Source organism: Microtus pennsylvanicus, chromosome 22 (assembly GCF_037038515.1).
Source record: "Microtus pennsylvanicus isolate mMicPen1 chromosome 22, mMicPen1.hap1, whole genome shotgun sequence".
Taxonomy (NCBI): Eukaryota; Metazoa; Chordata; class Mammalia; order Rodentia; family Cricetidae; genus Microtus; species Microtus pennsylvanicus.
Window position 1 is genome coordinate 13,744,547 of NC_134600.1, and position 20,510 is coordinate 13,765,056.

Sequence of the window (20,510 nt, forward strand, 5' to 3'; positions counted from 1 at the left end):
GAGGAGAGCTGTGGAGTCTGACCTCACTTCCTCTTCCTCCCAGCGTTTTGTTCTGTTTACTCCACCCACCTAAGGGTGGGCCTATCCAATGGGCCTAGCAGTTTCTTTATTGCTTAACGAATGAAATCAACAGATTGATATATGACACTCCCACATCACTTCCCCTTTTTCTGTTTAAACAAAAAAAGGAAGGTTTTAACTTTAACATAGCAAAATTACATATAACAAAACAGTTATCAAGTAAAGTTACATCAGAAACATTTATACATATAACAAAATTGACCTTAAATCTCTATAAATAAAGCAAAATCTATACTAATGCAAATTATTCATACCTATATCATTTCCCCCTTTAAATGTAAAAGAACGTTTTATAAACCATATTTGGGAACATGGGCGCAGTTTTTTTTCTCTCCAAACTGCTTCCTGCTGAATGGGGGCGTCGTTAATCAGATTATTTAGGGTGTAACCTGTGTGCCAGGTTTCATCTCAGTTGGCAGTTGAGCAAAGCAATTTTCTGAAGATGTTCACAGCAACCCTTCAGGAGGACGTGGTCCATCATACCAAATCGGAATAGAAGAAATCCATAGAGTCTCATCCTCTGTGAAAACAAAAGAAGACTCTCTCCAAAGCATCATATCCTTAGACCCAAATTCTGAAATCGTAATACCCTTATATCCATTCTGGTTCCACTTGGCAGCCCATATAATGAAATGTCTCTCTGTACTTAGCTCCTTCGCAGTCAAAAATTTTAAAGAAAACACAATGTACATAATCCAGACTCTCTGTGAATTTTTCATTTTTACGTGGCTTATTTTTCTTTATTTCTTTTAATCTCTTAACTATCTGTACTCTGTCTCTTTAAAGACTTTACCTTTTATTTTAAACCATTAACTTAATTCTCTATATTCCTTTTCTTCTCTCTCCCAAGCCTACGTACATTCATCCAACAGTGTGACTCGTTTAGTGGTCTGAATCTGTCCTATTGTGAATCTGCAATTTTTTTACTATCCAGGAGCACTTTTGATTTGCGCCTTTAAATCACTAGGCGCTTAAGAATCTAAGCTGAGACATTCCTAAGTTAACTTTTTGCTTTTTGAGCATATATCTGTGGACCAGGCTGTCTTTGAACTCTCAGAGATCCGCCTGTCTCTGCCTTCCAGGCATTGGGATTAAAGGCGTGTGCTACCACATCTTAAGTCACAGAAGTTTACTTTAAGAATTTTAACTTTTAGTCTGCATATATTTTTAACACACTTTAAACCATTCAGAAATTTTCTGTCTTTGAATCTCTCTTTACTGTATATCTCTCTTTTTCTGACCACAAGAGCCTTTACTTTACCAAGCAATATCAGTAGGACTAAAGGCGTGGCTTTGCCAGCTAGATCCAGTCCATTCCTTAGCTTTCCAGCCTCATGGCGGATATACAGGCTGCAGCCATGATTATAGCATTTCAAGGTCCCTGCCAGCCAGCGAGCTACAACAGACAACACTCAAGTCCTCTCTCAGTAGCCGGCCCTCCTGCCTCAAACAGTCAGAGTTTGCCCTGGCAGGATGGCCCAGAAAGCCGGCATTTTTAAACGGCACAGCTTTTTTCCTGCTACGGCTGAAAACCGAAAAGCATGTGTTCAGCTTTTCATCAACACTGTTTAAGTGTTTTGTGGCAGGACCTCTTAATGAGCCGCAGGGTTTTGCAGCTAAAGCTGAGTCAGGAAGCCTCTTGGGGCTACCAGGTAGGAGCGGCACTCAGCACTTTAATTCTGAGACTGAGCGTGCAGCACAGAAATTCTTTTCATCCAAGTTACATACAAATCTGACACGCAGAGCACTGCACAGTCTGAAAACACGTCTCTGTATGGGCGACAGGAATCCGCCATGCTCTTCCGCCTGCCTAAGCCTGATTCTGCCTTCTGCCCAGGTGCAGGCAGGGAGCTCTGAGTCATCGTCAAGGTCTCAGAGCACTCTCCTTCCGATCCCAAGCGGGAACACAAACATAAAGCCAGAGTTTGCACTGGTGGCACAGCCCCAGGAAGCCACGCTTTGAAATGACACAGCGTTTTTTCTGCTGCTGTTGCCGAATCAGGAAATCTCTCTACAGCACGCCACCAACAAACAGCAAAAATCTGTGTTAAACTCTCTCTCCCTTATTTTTAAGCCTTCTCAAGTTTTTTGTGGACTCAGTTAGCCCCACGTTGGGCGCCCAGCCGCGCCCCTATTACTACACATCTTGATTGAGACCTGGTTCCTGCTTTTCTCCTTCCTGTTGTGTAAAATCCCTGTGAAAACCATGTAACAAGTACCTTCCGTTCATCTGACCTCAGAGTCAATTATTTCATTTTGTAACTTTATTTTTTATTTATTTACTTTTTGTTTTTTCGAGACAGGGTTCCTTTGTGGTTTTGGAGCCTGTCCTGGAACTGGCTCTTGTAGACCAGGCTGGTCTCGAACTCCCAGAGATCCCCCTGCAGAGTGCTGGGATTAAAGGCGTGCACCACCACTGCCCAGCTCATTTTGTAACTTTAAAACTCTCTTCTTGAGGGGCGGGGTGGAGCCGCCGCAGGAAGGTGAGGGGCAGGACCTGCTGGGAGTGAGGCTGTGTAGGCAGCATGCGCAGGCAGGAGCGAAGGGCCTGCTTCGTGCTCAGGCTTGGCGGGCGCACGCTGCTGGGGTGTGCAGGACGCGGGCTGTTGTGCTCCCGTTTCTGCTTGGTCCCTCCTAGGCGGCTGGCAGAGGCCCCGAGAGCAAAGCTGCAGGGCGCGTCCCTTCCTTCCCCGCTCGTCCTGCCCGGGTCCTCTTAAGCTGAGTGGTCTCTCAGATGCCAGACCGGCCCGGTCCGGATATGGCTCGTGGACAGCAGAAGATTCAGTCTCAGCAGAAAAATGCCAAAAAGCAGACTGGACAAAAGAAGAAACAAGGACACAACCAAAAGGCTGCTGCCAAAGCTGCCTTAATATACACCTGCACAGTCTGTAGGACATAAATGCCAGACCTGACTTTTCTACTGTCTCAGACCTAGGTAACAAACTTGCAGCTGCTTTTTTTTTCTTTTCTTTTTCTCTTTTTTTTCTTTTTTTTCTTTTTCAAGACAGGGTTTCTCTGTACCTTTTTTTTGGGGGGGGGTGTTCCTGTCCTAGAACTAGCTCTGTAGACCAGGCTGGCCTTGAACTCACAGAGATCCGCCTGCCTCTGCCTCCTGAGTGCAGGGATTAAAGGCGTGTGCCACCACCGCCCGGCTGCAGCTGCTTTTTTAAACAAACTGTTGATCAGCAAAAATAAAGGGGCTACAGAAACATTCATTTTTATGCTGTTCCCTTTGAGCTTCATGCAAAGACAATTCTGTGTAAGTGTACAGTCAACTTTGATTTGGAAATCTGAAAAATCACTCCATTCTTGTTATAAAATTTTTTTACAATTGTAATTATATTGATATTCATATGAAAGACCCTACAGACCCCCTCCTCAAAACCCGCAACTAGCATGCTCCCGGGGAACTTCCTGTTTGCTTTAAAAAAAAAAAACTCCGGATCAGCAGCAAGCCTGCTCCCATAAGGGCATCCCGTGTGCCTGAGAGAGCAGGAGATAGAGATAGGAAGACTGCAAGGCAAGATGTCAATAAGATAGGACATCAACAAAGCAGGTTAGCTATAAGATAGGAACAGGACGACTGTTGCCAGGCATCCATACTGAGAGAGGAAACCATTTATGCCCCTGCCTCATTCTGGTCAACCGATAACCACGCTTTTGCTTCTGTAAACTTGCTTTTTGCTCTTCCCTATAAAAAGACCTCCCCCCAGTCCGCAGGCACGCAAGTCCTCCAAGAAAGACTTGCTGCCCGCAGGTACCTGTTGCTGATTGCATCCTGTGGCGTGGTCTCGAAGTGTCCTGGTTCTGGGGTCTTCATCAGAGAAAAAGGTCCTCTCTGAGGTTCTTTCACATGTTTTGTAAAATAACTCATTTAATAAAGTAGTGCTTTGATTTTACAACATCACAAGAAACAAAAACTTTCTTTAGTTGTTAGTGTTCTAGGCATCCTTACCCCTGCTGGACAGGAAATTGCTCGATCCACCTAGTACAGTGCACTGTACAAGCTAGCTAGTCACCATTGCATCCAACAGGAAAAAAGGAAAGTTCCCCTGGAGAACAAGAAGATGACATTGATTGCTTTAGTAGCCAGGGGCCAGTGCTATTGAAATGCATGTATTCTCAGATCTGGAGAAGTTCTCTCTTGGGGTGAATGGATTGGACACAAACCAGTATTCTGTCTCTTTAAGCACACTACAGCCCTATGGGTGGTGCTTTCGCCACTCAGGACTCATTAGCCAATCAGCACTCCAGATGACCTGTCAGTCAGAAGCAGTGCAGGTCTCTTCCTGGCAGCCGCCTTTAGTCTTGGCTTTGAAGAGGAGCTGGCGCCAGTGGATTCCTGTTCTCGGGTGCAGTTGCTGTTGCAGGGAGATGATGAGCTGAGAACTTTGGCAAAATGGAGAAGCACAACATGGTGAGTGAGGGAAATGCTGTCTCCTGATGGGGAGGAGCAGAGGGCGAGGTGCGGGAAACACTATGGTGTGTCCTTCCGTCATCTGCATGGAAACCTGCCGCCATAGTCCCTGTACTGTGAAGTCCCTCATGGTCCCTGCTAAACTCATGGGTCTAGGGGCAGGCCTGTGTATAATTTTGCTCTGACTCAATCAGAGCTAATAATATGCTAAGCAGGGCTGGTAGAGATTAGAATGCCCAGGTATACATTGTTTACCAGGATTGTCCAGATATTTGACTCCAAACCATTTCAAAGAAGCCATCACTGATTTTTTTTTTTTTAAAAAATTGCCGGTGGGCAACGGTGGTGCACGCCTTTAATCCCTGTAATCCTGAGGCAGGGGCAGGTGGATCTCTGTGAGTTCAAGGCCTGCCCGGTCTGCGAGAGCAAGTTCTAGGACTGGCTTCAAAGCTACAGAGAAACCCTGTCTCCAAAAATCAAAAGTAAATAAATAAAAATCACTAGGCTCATCCAAATATCAAAAAACAGACCTCTTATGAAGCTGCTCAAAGAGGCATTACAGAGTCACAGCCAACCATAAGGCCTGCTCTGATTTAAAGTTCCTGTTTTCCTTTTGAGAAAAGCATAGTTCTACCAGATGGTAGAAATATATGACACCAGGTGACACATATTTGAAATGTAAAACACTGTTGTGTGAAGGACTGGCCTGAACAATCAAGGCTTTCATTTAGGACCTCAGGCAGGGAGGATGGACATTCTTGGGAGATCTAGAAACAGCCTGGGACATAAGCCTTGTGAGTTTCCCTAAGGACCTGATGTATTGATAATAAAACAGAGCTCCTTCTCTAAAACCAGGAATATGCATTGGAGCTGGTAATGGTCTTGTGCCCAGGCCTTTGTGGAGGGGTTGCTTCAGATCTTGACAACCCAACCCTTCCCACTAGATGGAGCTCTGCACTTAGCCAAGATTTCAAAATACCCTGTATACGCTTTGTGTAGAATTGTTGGACTAGCTTCTTCCTAAATTTGTCTCATTGCATGATAGTTTCTGCTGACTTCATATAATTCTTTCATTTCTCCTCAGGAATTAGTATACAAAATCTAAACATCATCTTCTCTCTCTCTCCCTGTATTCTTTTTCTTGATACAGTGTTTCTCTGGCCTTGAACACACAGAGAAGCGCAGGGCTCTTCTCCTTGTGTCTTGGGATTAAAGGCATATGCTACCACCACCTGGCTGTTTTTCATAAGAAGCTTATTAGCATGGGATGTATCTTCTGCAACATCTCCCCCCCTGTCTTTTTTTATTTTTTACTTGTCCAGTATTTCTCATCCCTTGTGACCTTCACCTTACAACCCTGTCAGTGAAGAATGAGCTGCTGTAACAGGTCACTGGCGTACTTAAGAAAATACTCTGGGAATATTTCTTGTCTAAATATCTAGACAGGCATGTTGCCTGTTGCTATCTCAATTGTTCAAAGTATAATCTGGACATGGTGGTGGCGCACGCCTTTAATCCCAGCACTCAGGAGGCAGAGGCAGGCGGATCTCTGTGAGTTCAAGACCAGCCTGGTCTACAGAGCTAGTTCCAGGACAGGCTCCAAAAAGCCACAGAGAAACCCTGTCTCTAAAAAAAAACCAAAAATAAATAAATAAAAAAATAAAAATAAAAAAAGAAATAATACTGGGAAGTATTTACTTTGTAAGTCTTCCATCTGTCCAGGTGGGTAGACTTTTAGCCTTCCACCCCTATTTAAATTGTTCAGTGTGGAGCCTGAACCTGAAAGACACAAGGATAAGAAAATAAGTGAAATGCAAAAAAAATATTCTAGCCTGGGTCCTCTATGAGCATTAGTCAGAGATGTATGTGAATATTTTTAAATGATTTTTTCTTTATTAATCTCTCAAACATGTGGAGTGATTTCTCCCTAGGAAGTCATATTCATTCTAGAACCGCTGTACTTCTAGGATTTCAGAAATTTTTTTGACACTATCTATCTTATCTTGACATAAGAGGATTTGGTCCCTGTCTCCTCCTCTCCGGAGCAATGACCTTGTCCTACGTTACACCTTAAAATCTTAAATGATTCTATCACCAGTTTCAAAGTTATACATTTGAGTTATAAAACTGAATATCCATTGCAGGTAAAGGAGAAAGATTTGCATGTGAAGAGTGGTTTCTACCTCAGTCCAGAATAGAAGCAACAGTTTTGAGTGTGCACTGTACAGGAAAATAGGACTGTGGAGTCCCAATTATGAAAAAGGACCTGATTGTAGTTAGAGAGCAATTTCATTACTTTCCAGCATTTGTTACTTGTTTTTAATGAAGAAAGACCTGACTCTTCGGTGTATTATTTGGGAAGATCAAAGAGATGCCACGTATTCACTGAAGGTGATAGAAATATCCCAAAACATTACATGTAAGCCACAACCTCGTAGTGATACATAGATGAATAGAAATGGATGAATTGAACATGTAAAATCTAACTAGGAATATGCCTTAAGCAGTTTAAAAATGCTGATGTAATTATATAGTTTGTGTGTGATTATTTGGGTCTAGGTAGCCAGATGAAAGTGTAGTCCCCATTTACATTAGGACACCAAATGTTTGGCAACTAAGTCCACATAAACCCTAAGAAAGTTAAAAATGAGAAATTGTAAAAGCACAAAAATGAAAGTCAATTACAGCTTTCAATTACAGAAACACTCCTCATCAGAAAAGGATTACAGATACACAGTAAAAACATTCAGATAAAAAGGCCTATGAGTGGGTGATGGTTTATTTAATAAATGTCCATGGGCTTAAGACAGAGAGGATAAATATAGACAGAGTCATGGAATAAAAATGGTTTTTAAAGGAATTTACACTAAGGTTCTAAAGAAAAAAATAAGTAAACCAATTAATGGACCTTAAAAAGATAGAAAATACACACAGAGTCTGGGTTACACATTGTGCTTTCTTTGAATTTTGGACTGCAGAGAGAGACATTTGATTTGGGGGCTGCTATGATAACCCCACAGATACTTTACAGGTATCTTGACTTCAAAATTTGTTACTTTGGAAAAGAGGCTCTGCTTTTGCTGCCACAGACCTTCCAGGCTAATGTTTTGCCTTGGGTTTTTTGATTGAGTTGAAAACCATTATATCGTTAACATTTCCCTTAGTTATGCTGTGTGTAAATTTTATATAAAAGTTTAGACTCACAAAGATAGGATAGACTTCATGTTAATTTCCCAGTTTTTCCTTTTCATTTATCTAGTTTTTTATCTCCACAATCCTTCAGCTTGAATTTTTTCATGCTTCTATTTCGATTTTCACTTCTTGAACTGATTTATTCATTTCTGTCAACTGTTTGCTTGTTTGAATTTCTTTAAGGGGTTTATTATTATTCTCCAAGATTTCATTTATCTTTTCCCTGCTTTTTTAAAGAATTCATTCACTTCCTTCTTAAAGGCATAAAACATCTTCATAGTTGATCTAACTTAATTGTACTTTGACTGTGTTTGAATATTCAGGGTGTGCTGTAGTAGGAGAGTTGGAATATGGTAGTGACATATTGTTCTGTCTGCTGTTGATCATGTTATTGTTCTGTTGTCGGGTATCTGGGTCTGAGGTGACTGCAGGTCTAGGTGCCAGTATCTCTGTTTCTCTTTGTTGGATGCACATTTTGTTCCTTGGTTTCTATTTGCTCTTTGGTATTCTGGTCTGTGTTGCCTATGACAGAAGTAGAATTTTTTCCCCCATTTTAGGGTCTGGACATCTTTCAGTAGGCGTGACATTAGTACTGCCTAAGCATTTGGAGTCATTGAATTGTAGGTGCATGAACTTCTTCCTGCTTGTTATGCTTACTTTATATTTTTAAAATTAATAACACAATTTGATGCATCGGCATGGCTATGCACCACATGGGTACCTGGTTCTCAACATGATCAAAGGATCTCAGAGTTTGTGAACGTGGAATAATGGATAGTTATGATCCCCTAATAAGTACTGGCAATTCTGCCACATCTATTCAAGACCATCAAAAGCTAGGTACTACTTGTCATCTCTCTCCCAGCTTGTGTTGATTACTTATGCGCAAGATTTATATTGCTAATGTTTTCATCTGTCTATTTGTAACTGTTTAAACATAAAGCTCTGTTTGTAAAATGTTCTTGGTATTACAGTTTAAATAGGGCACTTGGGATGTTTGGAAGATAAATAGAGAAGTGGAGTGAATGCATGCTTCTTTGTAGGAAGTACAGTAAAAACTTCTGAGTTCTATTCTTCTTGCTTGATTCACTGATCTTTGCAATGGAGACAGTGCCTTTTGGTTTGTTTGTTGTTTGTTTATTTGATTTTTGAGACAGGGTTTCTCTGTAGCTTTGAAGCCTTTCCTGGAACTAGCTCTCATAGAACAGGATGGCCTCAAACTCACAGAGACCCACCTGACTCTGCCTCCTGATTGCTGGGATTAAAGGCATCAATCACCACATCCTGGATGATAGGGTCTTACTATGTACTTCCACCTGTCCTGGACCTGATTGCATAGACATGTCTGGCATTTAACTCAGAGAAAAATATACCTGCCTCTGCCTTTGAAGGTCTGAGCTTAAAGGCATGAGTCAATACACCCAGTGTGTCCAACTTATTTTTCTATTTGTAGTTAGTTAATCTTCATAAAAATTTCTCATTTGTACTATGAACTGTTGCTCTGTTTCCTTGTTTCTCTCTGTTAATAGATATTTTTCTTGTAAGGTGATATCTCATTCAAAGAGTACAGAAATGACAGAGAAGACTCTCCTTTTCAATTTCCTTCTAAAATGACTGTCTATGTCTTCAAATATGATTAGGGAACACCACAATTTTATCATTATATTATCAAAAAAGTATACATTTACAATGTTTTCACTATTATGTCACTATCGTGTATGGCATATTTTAGAAGGCAGTGACCTATGATGATGTGCATATCAACTTCACTGAAGAAGAGTGGAATTTGCTGGATCCTTCCCAAAAGAATCTCTACAAAGATGTGATGCTGGAGACCTACAGGAACCTCACTACTATAGGTAAAAATGAATTTCCTTCATGTTTCAAAATAAAGGGACAACTTTTCCTTGGATAATGATGTTCTTCAATAATTTGATTTAGAAAAGAGAAGAATAATGAGGTGAATAACGCAGGCATGGTTCTAAGGTTTACTTAAAATAGCTACTTAAATGTTGCACAGTATTCAATATTGTAACATACATTTTCTGGTACTGCATTTTAGGATACATTTGGGAAGAACATAATATTAAAGAACATTGTCAACGTTCTATAAGACATGGAAGGTAATTTTCTTGTGCATGCTGAAAACAATGAGCCTCTGATGAAATGATAATGTGTCCTAGAAGATTTAAATAAAGACAACAGTGTGAATAAGCACACCTTTAAGTACATTTCTAATTATTAACTTCTGAAAAATCCATATACAATTTCATGTAAGTGAATTGCATTTTCAGGCATTCTTTTAATTAAAAAGACAAGGGAGAAATGGCTAAACAGATATCACCATTTGAATCATAGCACCATGAGAGTTATGCTGTAGATCTGCCAATCCATTTATTTCTTGCTACTCATAATAGAAAATGTGTACACATTGAAGTGATGATAAGTATATCTGCAAGACTTTCTACTAAACCGAGAGCTCAGAAGAAGTTACAGTTACGTGGCAGTTGTTGTGAAGAAATTTTAATACCTCTACCACACATCTACGAGGAACAAAAAGTCACACCGTGATAAATCAGTGTGGAAATTTTTTGATTGTGATTCTTCCTTTACTGTGTATACCACATATTACTCTCGATCAAGCCTATGAGCATAGGAATATGGGAAAATGCATCATACCTCTCTCTATAAACAATTAGAAGAAAGCATTAGTCCCCATGTTGAGTACCCTTGCTGAAATTGATTCAACTATATAAGTAATTGGTTTTCACATATCACTGTTAATACATAAACAAAATCAGAGTGCAGAGAAGCCACATGAGTTCTAGAATTGTGCAAATACTTCTGATTGTCCTAATTCAGTTAGCAAATGTAGTATGATTCATAGTATAGGACAGTTTATGAATGTAATAAAGTTGTTCTGAGGTTATCCAGTTCTCTTCAAATATGAGAAATATGTCAAATAGAAAAATGTTTCTGTAAATGTGAAAAGTTAAACCACATAATAAAGGAAATTACCATGACAGGTGTCTTAAAAATGCAAAACAACCCTTAATTAGGGAAGAAAGCATGAGCTTAAACAGTTATAAAACCTTAATATCTGATTTCTATTTACAATTGGACTAAATTATAAAAGTAATATATAGAGATATGTAGGTTCAAGACTGTATTGAATGTGGTAAAACTTTTATATGTTCCAATTATGCTTGCAGGATTGAAAGAAATAATTCTGGAAAAAAACTTTCAGTGCATCCTCAATGTGTTAAAGCCTTGGCATATGACAGTCAGCCTCAGAGGAATAAAAGAACACATGATATTGAGAATGAATCTAATCTGTGTCATAAAGCCTTTGTTCATCAAAATGCTCTTCAAATGCACAATAGATCACATACTGAAGAGAAATCCTGTGAATGTAGTCAGCATGGTAAAGCCTTTGCACAGCCCTGTAATATTCAGTTGCATAACATAACACATACTGGAGAGAAACAATTTGTATATAATCAGTGTGGGATGGCATTTGCTCACCACAGTGCTCTTCAAATACATGAAAGAACAAATACTGGAGAGAAACCATATGCATGTAATCTGTGTGGTAAGGCCTTTGCACATAGCAATAATCTTCAATTGCATAAAAGAACACATACTGGAGAGAAACCCTATGAATGTAATCATTGTGGTAAGGCCTTTGCTTACCGCAGTGGTCTTCAAAATCATGAAAGAACACATACTGGAGAGAAACCATATGAATGTAATGAGTGTGGTAAGGCCTTTGCACGTAACAATCGTCTTCAATTGCATAAAAGAACACATACTGGAGAAAAACCCTATGCATGTAATCAGTGTGGTAAGGCCTTTGCTGAAAACAGTACTCTACAACAGCATAAAAGAACACATACTGGAGAGAAACCATATGCATGTAATCAGTGTGGTAAGGCCTTTGCACGTAGCGATAATCTTCAATTGCATAAAAGAACACACACTGGAGAGAAACCATATGAATGTAATCAGTGTGGTAAGGCCTTTGCTGACAAAAGTACTCTTCAAAACCATAAAAGAACACATACTGGAGAGAAACCCTTTGAATGTAATCAGTGTGGTAAGGCCTTTGCACGTCACAGTTATCTTCAAATGCATAAAAGAACACATACTGGAGAGAAACCCTTTGAATGTAATCACTGTGGTAAGGCCTATGCTTACCGCAGTACTCTTCAAAATCATGAAAGAACACATACTGGAGAGAAACCCTTTGAATGTAATCAGTGTGGTACGGCCTTTGCTCAACATGGTGATCTTCAAAGGCATAAAAGAACACATACTGGAGAGAAACCCTATGAATGTAATCATTGTGGTAAGGCCTTTGCTGACAAAAGTACTCTTCAAAAGCATAAAAGAATACATACTGGATAGAAACCCTATGAATGTAATCATTGTAGTAATGCCTTTGCATGTCATAGTCAACTTCAAAGGCATAAAAGGACACATACTGGAGAGAAACCCTATGACTGTAATCAGTGTGGTAAGGCCTTTGGTCATCACAGTACCCTTAAAATACATGAAAAAAATATACTGGAGAGAAACCCTATAAATGTAATAAGTGTGGTAAGGCCTTTGCTGAACACAGTACTCTTCAAAATCATAAAAGAATACATACTGGAGAGAAACCCTATGCATGTAGTCAGTGTGGTAAGGCCTTTGGTCAACACAATACTCTTCAAACACATCAAAGAACAAACACATACTAGAGAGAAATATGAATGTAATCAGTGTGGTAAGGCATTTGCTCAACACTATCATCTTCAAAGGCATAAAAGATCCCATACTCGAGAGAAACCCTATGAATATAAACAGTGTGGTAAGGCCTTTGCATATCAGAGTCATCTGCAGTTGCATAAAAGAACACACACGGGTGTGAAACAGTATGCATGAAATGAGCTTGGAAAAGTCTTTTCATGTCTTATTCATCTTCAAAAGCAGAAAAGAACACAGGTGGGAGAGAAACTTGTGAATGGAATTTGTTTGGCAAATCCTTTGACACAATAATCTTCAAATACATGAAACAAATCATCCTGGAGAGAAACTGTAAACTTAAGGAGTGTACTCTTCAAAAACATGAGAATAATCATACTGTAGTGAAAAAATAAACTTAGTGTGGTATATGTTTTGTAGTTTTTACAGGAGTAAAACTTTGCGTTGAATCAATCTGATCCTTTTAGGTACCTGAAGCCATCACACAGTCTATTAACCAACAGTATTCATTCTGTAAAAAATGATAGTGCCAACAATCTGTTCAAGCAATATGATACCAGCTTTTATTTTATTAGCACAAGGACACTGATGGACAAAACCTAATTTGTGATTTTATGAAGTCTTATGGGACGGAGATAGAGCCAGGATAATAATCGCAACCTGGTACTGAAATAAGATACAAAGTAAAACACTTTGCCCCTAAATCCAGAACTAGTGAAAGATACAACATCACCCTAAAATCAGTTAAAAATCAAAAATGGACAGTGAAAGAAATCTGCTTTGGCTCTCAAACCAGTTCCAAAGAAATACAATCTTCCCTTTTCTCTCTGAGCTCAAAACCAATCCCAGAGCACAAAATCCAGCCCATCTCTGAGCTTGTTCAAACCCAGGCATTTAAATCCCACCAATTCCCACATTCTAAATCTCCTTCGAATCACTCTGGCTCCAAGAAGCCCTATGTGAGTCATATGCTCCTTCAGTTGGCAGCTGCCCCTTTCCAGCCTTGCAAAAGAAGTCACACTCTGGATTCTTCCCTCCCAAATAAATCTCTTGACTGAGATTTAGATGAACACCTTCTTTCATGGGGATGGATCAGGAAATCCCTAGTGGAGTTGACATCACTGTTTGGAAACTCACTTTGCCCAGAAGAGCACAGAAGCAATGGACACCTCTTATGGGAGACTCCCTTAGGAGAGTGGAGCAGATCAGCAACAGACATTTCTGATGGGAAGCTTTCATAGAAGAATGGAGCAGAGCCCAGCTGTAATGACTGTCTCTCGGAGAGGAACACAATTGCTACATCGAGTGGGACAAACTTCTTTTCACAGGTGTTGGTATTGCTTAATTTTTGGTAGTCAGTATATCCTTCCTTCCTGAGTTTCAAGACTTGCAGGATGAATTTGAACAATAATGTAACCCTTAGATTTTATACTTCTCTTCAACTGCATGGAATATGTAACAGGTGCAAATATTTATGGATGTGTACTACCTCCTTTTTGGTTGTGATATGATGTCTATTTCACATATAAAAGCATCTTATTCAGGCCATGGTTCTAGAGGACAACAGGATCACCATAAAAGAGCCATGACAAAAGTGTCGGACATGGCACTAAAGCTGGAACTTAAGAATTCACAGCTGTAATCTTCCACATAAAGCAGAGTATTGGAACTGGAACTGTGTTTGGATGTAAATTCTCATAGCCTAAATCTTCCCAAATGATACCATCAACCTAAAAGGATTAGTTTCTCTTACATCTAGTTTTAATTTGCTTTCTCTTTACATGAACCAATACTTCATGAAGAAAAAAATCTGTAAGTGAGCTGTAAGATGCCTGGTCTCCTATTTTACATTAATAAATGCTTACAGAAGAAAAATTTTCATGAGTGAAAAATTGTTTAAAAATTTGCTTTTATTGTAATGATGTGATGTGTGGGGCGGGGAATGTAAATGTGCCTTCTGTTTGCTGGAAATGTTAAACACCTTAGATCTTCTTGTAGCAGCAATTACAGATAGCTGTTAAAAATCTGACCTGAGTCCTTGGAGTGAAGATTTCTTAGTCACCTAGCCATGACTCTAGTGCTATAAATATTTTAATGTCTATTTATATCTCATTGAATTTTGGAAATAGGAACAAACTCATAAAGCAGAACGCCCTATTCATGAAAACAATTTTTAGTGACTTTAGCCACCAAAGTTGTCTTTAGCTTGAAGAAAAATTATTTTTCATCATAGCCTTGGAGGAAGTAAATTATGTAACTTGTTCACTCAAGATTGATGCTAGAAATCATTGCATTTTGGTTTCTATTTTGAAACATTTGAGGTAGGTACTAAAGTTTTATATTGTGGCAACTCCATTTACTAAAATTTATTTTGTAGTCATTTTATTCCTTCTATCGCTTTTGTTCAGCTTCTATTGTGCCTTTACCTAGTAATAGGTATTTTTCTGATGTAATATAGAATGGCCGTCCCATCATTGAAGTGTCCCATTGGTCATTAAAATATTAGAACATGTCTGATCATACTTCTCAAGTAAGGGTGTCAGTGAAAGGGTGGTCAGTTGTTGTTCGTGGTTTTGATTTTCATCGTTTCACAAAATCCCTTTTTGTTTTGTTGTTTGTTATTCATCCTGGCTTGGATGTCAGTAATGATTCAGAGATACATTTGAACTCATGATGCTCATATGTCTGCCACCTGAGCACAAGTTCAAGGGTGGATGATGAACTCCCATGTGATCTGTTTTCTCAACACAATTTAACAATGTTAATGTTAAAATGACTGAAAATGTAATTATAAGAAACATTAAATACCTCATGTGTGTATTCAAAAAATATTTTCATTTATGTGATATTAATATAATAAAGTAAGATAATCAGCAATCAGTTGTGTATTTCATACCATAGCTTGTTTTTCTACGAGGATTAAGGTTAGGTTTCTTGCCTAGTATACAACAGTTTTTTCCCAGAGAAGTATATCAGTGATGATCAAATTTGATTTGAAGAAATAGTACATCAGTAAATTATTGTCTTTTTTCAGATTGTAAATGTAAATTTTTTCAAAGTATAAGGACCCAGGACATCTTGAATAATAAATCTTCTTTGCATAGAAACATAATTACCCCATCATAAATATCTAATTATTTCATTCTGTGGGCTAAATATTTATTTCTAACACTTTCTTAAAATATAAGAATTGTGGGCTGGAGAGATGGGTCAGTGGTTGAGAGCATTGCCTGCTCTTCCAGCGGTCCTGAGTTCAATTCCTGGCAACCACTTGGTGGCTCACAACCATCTGTAATGAGGCCTGGTGCCCTCTTCTTGCCTGCAGACATACACACAGACAGAATATTGTATCCATAATAAATAAATATTTTAAAAAAATTGAATTCTTCAGAGAATTGCCTCATTTAGTAATGTTCATGGCTGTTAATTCTGAGAACCTGAGTTCTATCTCTGGGTTACCGATAAGACTTCTACAGGTGTTTCTCATATTTTCACTTGGGTGGTTCCATGTGCACACTACTATGTGATCTCATTGGTGAATAATTTTGAAATAAAAAGAAGTGCCATTGAGGTCACTTGCAGCCAAATGGTTCCCCAGGTCTCATCACTAGAACTCACAAAGTGGAAGTAGATCATAGACCCCTGTTAGTTTTCCTGTCAGTGCTGCATACACATCATGGCACAGGTGTAATCACACAGTCACACTTTATTTTTAAATGGATGGAATTAACAATGCAAAGAAAATAACCCATTATTAAGAACATATGAAATGATTTGGCTATTCAAACTATTGAATTTCAAGAAAACCTTTCTATTCATGAAAACAATGTTGCTCCCTCTCAATCGTATTTTATTTCTTTCTCTGATTCAATAATAAGTCCTTTTAAAACACCTATTTCAGCTGGACTTAGAGGTGCATGGCTTTATCATAGCACACAGGAGTATGCGTGCGGCCCACTTCAGTAAGTTTGAGGTCAACTTGTTTCCAATCATGAAATCTTGAAATCCCTGGCTATGTGGAATTTTCCTAATAAAATCCCCATTGGGACATGGGGATACTGTGATTGGTGGAGGACAATGTCCATAGTCGTCTCTGAGGCTGCACAACTTCAAGGGCATGGCACCAGGAAGTGTTGGCTTAGGTAAACACTCTTCCAAGTTTCCTATTCTTACTAATGTTTTCTGTCAAAGGCAGTCTAGATAACATAAAGCTCAAACTCATGTTGCTCAATAAAGATAAGAATTCTACGGCAAGTGGATGATTTAGCCACATGCTTGGATGACCTCTCTATTTGTGTATTCAAAACAGGCTGTTCAGTCTTGAAACTATAACACACAGCCAACAGAAATGGTCCCAGCAGATTTTACTCACTTTTTTAAACCTACTATTCACTAACACTTACCAAGGAAGAAATTGAAAGAAGAATTTGGAAAGGCATGTAGATAAGACAAGGAAGGGGTAAAGAAATTGAATATATTTTACTTAAAATGTATAAGAATAATTTTTTAATAAAAATGTGGCATGAGATAGCTTAGCAATTATGAGCAATGGGTGTTCCCAGCACTTGGGAGACAGAGGTAGGCGGGATCTCTGTGAGTTCGAGACCAGCCTGGTCTACAAGAGCTAGTTCCAGGACAGGCCCCAAAACCACAGAGAAACCCTATCAAAAAAAAAAAAGAAAAAAATAACCAAAACTGGGAAAAAAGAACTTATTATGGAACCAAAATAGGACTGTGAAGACCATGTAGAGATATAGCCCTTTGTGTTCATGGCTTTCATGTACATGAACATGACGATGCTATAGAAAAATAGGACTACTGCTATCAAACAGAGGCTGTCCAGAGCTTTGGAGATGGGAAACACTGTAGGGAGGCTCCTGCCAGACCATGTGTTGGCCTTGATAGTTCCAAGGATGCCCAGCCTCAGAAGCAACAGGGTTCCAGGGAAAAACTCCTTGAGGGTAGAACCATGGGGAAGTGAAACAGGAATTCCTGGACTTCCTGTAAACATTTTGGTGGGATCGCATCCAAACCATTGCATGATGAGAATGTCGCCAATATCTTGCATATACTGGTGAGAATACCAAGATTCACTAGTTCTCCATTTTGAAGTCATTGCTGCTATCGCTGATTGGAAATTCCAAGTGGGCACTCGTGGGCATGCAGCTTGCAGATATCAGGCGGTGGGCAACCACGGGCCCAATTTTCGGTGGAGCGGGGTGCAGTTCTCATATAACCCAAGTTAACCTCAAACTCTTACATCCTCCTCCTTCCACTTCCCAACTTCTAGCTTACAGATGTGCACCCCATTGTGGGCTCTAATCCACATGTTCTCACTGACTGTAACCCCTGGGATCCCTCTGAAAATGATACAAGAGTACAGTAAGGAAAATGCCACTTGCTATTCAGCGAGGTGTCAGCCTACATGCTCTCTAAAAGGCCAGGCCATGTGCTCTATCTCCTAACTGCCTAACCCTGACTTTACAGCATCAAAACAGCCATGGATACTGAGTAAACAAATGAATTTGACTGTGTTCCAATAAAACTTTATTTGTAAAATACAAAAAGAAAAAGAAAAATAGGACCACAGCAAGGTGCTCCAAGCAGGTGGAAAAGCATTTGCAGGGCCTGCTGGCTGAGGACACCTTTAGGAAGGTGAACAGGATTGGCATGTCAAAAAGGCAAATGAGGTACTTGAGTAGAGGCAGCAGAAGGATGGCACCCACAAGGACAACGTCATTGCTGACTGATGTGTCACCACAGGCCAGGTTCAGCACATCCAAGACCTTGCAGGTGAAGTGTCTGAATACTTGGTGGCAATACAATGGCACTCTCATGGCAATGACTGTTTCTGTCAACAACCCAAAGAGACTCTTGGAGGCATGAAGAAAAGGCTGTGGCTCATGTGCACGGGTACCTATATTGCTGACAAATAGCAAGCTAGTTATCACAGGCCATGATGACAAGCAGCAGGTACTCTGTGGAGCCTGTGGAATGTCTCAGATGAATCTGGATGTCACAGCCATTAGAGAAGATGGTCTTCTGGGATTAGAGAAGGTGGAACAGCATCAGAGGCACAAAGGAGATGCGTAGCAGATTCTCTAAATGGAAATATTACTCAGAAATTGTATATGGGTGTGTGTAGGCAGGGATTCAACTTGCACACGGCCATAAAGGCAGTGTTCCAAGCAGGGTCACCAGGTACATAACTGAGCACAGAAGAAAGAGTAGGTGCTCCAGGGATGAGTAGTCAGAAAATTCCTTCAAGATAAATGCAGAGACTTTTGTCCTGCTTCTGAGCTACATAAAACAGAGTTATGCCTGGATACACAGTAGAGTAAAAGGACAGAGGATGCAGGGTATGGAGAACAGAAAAATTGTTAAGGTCTTTTCCAACATGTAAACATGTTCTGTGACTTGGGACAGTCTCCTAATTTTCTGTCGGTTACAGCGCATCCATGTGAATAGTGAGGATAATATCCCTAAGAGGGTATTTATGAAAGTATCAATAGGCAGAATCACAGAGATTCAAAGCTGAATGAGAAATAAAGGTCTTTACTGTAGGACTTTTTAAAACCTTTAAATGGCTAATGTTTCTTTGTGACTCTCCAAAGGCAATGTAGACTATGAACTTCCAAACTTATCTGAACTTACATCCACTTCACCTCTGGTCCTACCCCCAAAAAGAGCCCTGCGAACCGCGTCTGAGGGTTGATAGTCTGGAACAGAGGTCCTAAAACTTACACACATACTGGAATTACTTGTAAGAGTGTCAAAACACAGTGTGATTCTCTTCCAGAGTTTTTGGCTTAGGGCAGGTGTGTGCTTTTGCTGCTCTCTTAGCACAGGGATGAATCTCTAAAAGTCTTGCTGACTTTGCTGCAGCCTCTAAGCCATGGCTTACACTGTTCTCACTGTCTGGAATATTTTCATTTTTCCCTCACCTGTAGTAGCTGATCTGTCTCTTGGCTCTGGTTTCCACACTGCGTGTTTTGTGTCTCAGGAAGAGGGCAGCTACTGACTTGTAAACCTGTGAGGAGGTGATATAGGTATGAATAATGTGCATTAGTATAGATTTTGCTTTATTGATAGAGATTTATGGTCAATTTTGTTATATGTATAAATGTTTCTGGTGTAACTTTTACTTGATAACTGTTTTGTTATATGTAATTTTGCTATGTTAAAGTTAAAGCCCTTTTTGTTTAAACCGAAAAAGGGGAAATGATGGAGGAAGGTCATTGGTTAAATTAAAAGAAACTGCTTGGCTCTCATTGGTTAGGAGATAGGTGGGAGGAGTAAACAGAACAAAACACTGGGAGGAAGAGGAAGTGAGGGCAGACTCGACAGCTCTCCTCTCTGGAGCAGACACTTCAGAGAGACACCATGCTACCTGCTCCAGAGAAGACGCACGCTATGAAGCTCCGACCCAGGATGGACTTAGGCTAGAATCTTCGCGGTAAGACCGGTGCTATACAGATGATAAGAAATGGGCTAGTCCAGGTGGGAGAGTTAGCCTAGAAGATGCTAGGTAGAAATGAGCCAAGCAGTGTTTAAATGAATACAGTGTCCGTGTAATTATTTTGGGGCAAAAGCTAGCCGGGCAGGCGGCTGGGGGTTGGGGATGCAGCCCCGCCGCCACCCTTATTACTACAAGGAGGCACACCCCCAGAGAGATAATCTGTTAGGGGCTTTGTATGGGCTACAGTTTTAGAAGATGTCTCCTTTGTGTTTACATCTCTACTTCAGAATCAGAAATGATTTTAGAATTAGACAGTGTCTATCCTTCTCTAAATCCAAGCATGATGTTAAAAGAAAAATTCAAAACATCTGTCTCTTATCAACAGCTTTCTGGTTTGGGACAGAAAGAAGATAGATTTTAAAGGAACATTTAACTTTCCTTCATGCTTATTTTCTATATATTCTTATATTTCACAAAAAATATGTCTACATGAATAATGTCTACATTTTCAACAATGAACAGCTTCTAAGAAGAAGATATTGGCACCCCACAATGTCTCTACCTGGTTGATATGACAGCATGATGCTGATTGCACTATGGGAACGATTTATGGGT

General features: G+C 39.7%; 2 protein-coding genes across 2 annotated transcripts in view; one reads left to right on the forward strand and one right to left on the reverse strand.

Annotated features, from left to right (window-relative positions):
- The window catches only part of LOC142839973 (uncharacterized), a 238,482-nt gene that overhangs the window by 42,297 nt on the left and 175,675 nt on the right, over nt 1-20,510 (reverse strand). The gene's annotated exons all lie outside the window — the stretch shown is intronic.
- Nucleotides 2,840-19,151, forward strand: LOC142840019 (uncharacterized). The gene is given in 7 exon segments (XM_075956500.1): nt 2,840-2,969; nt 8,014-8,111; nt 9,423-9,549; nt 9,753-9,813; nt 11,221-12,211; nt 12,295-12,373; nt 19,051-19,151. Coding segments are annotated over 7 exon segments (1,587 nt in total).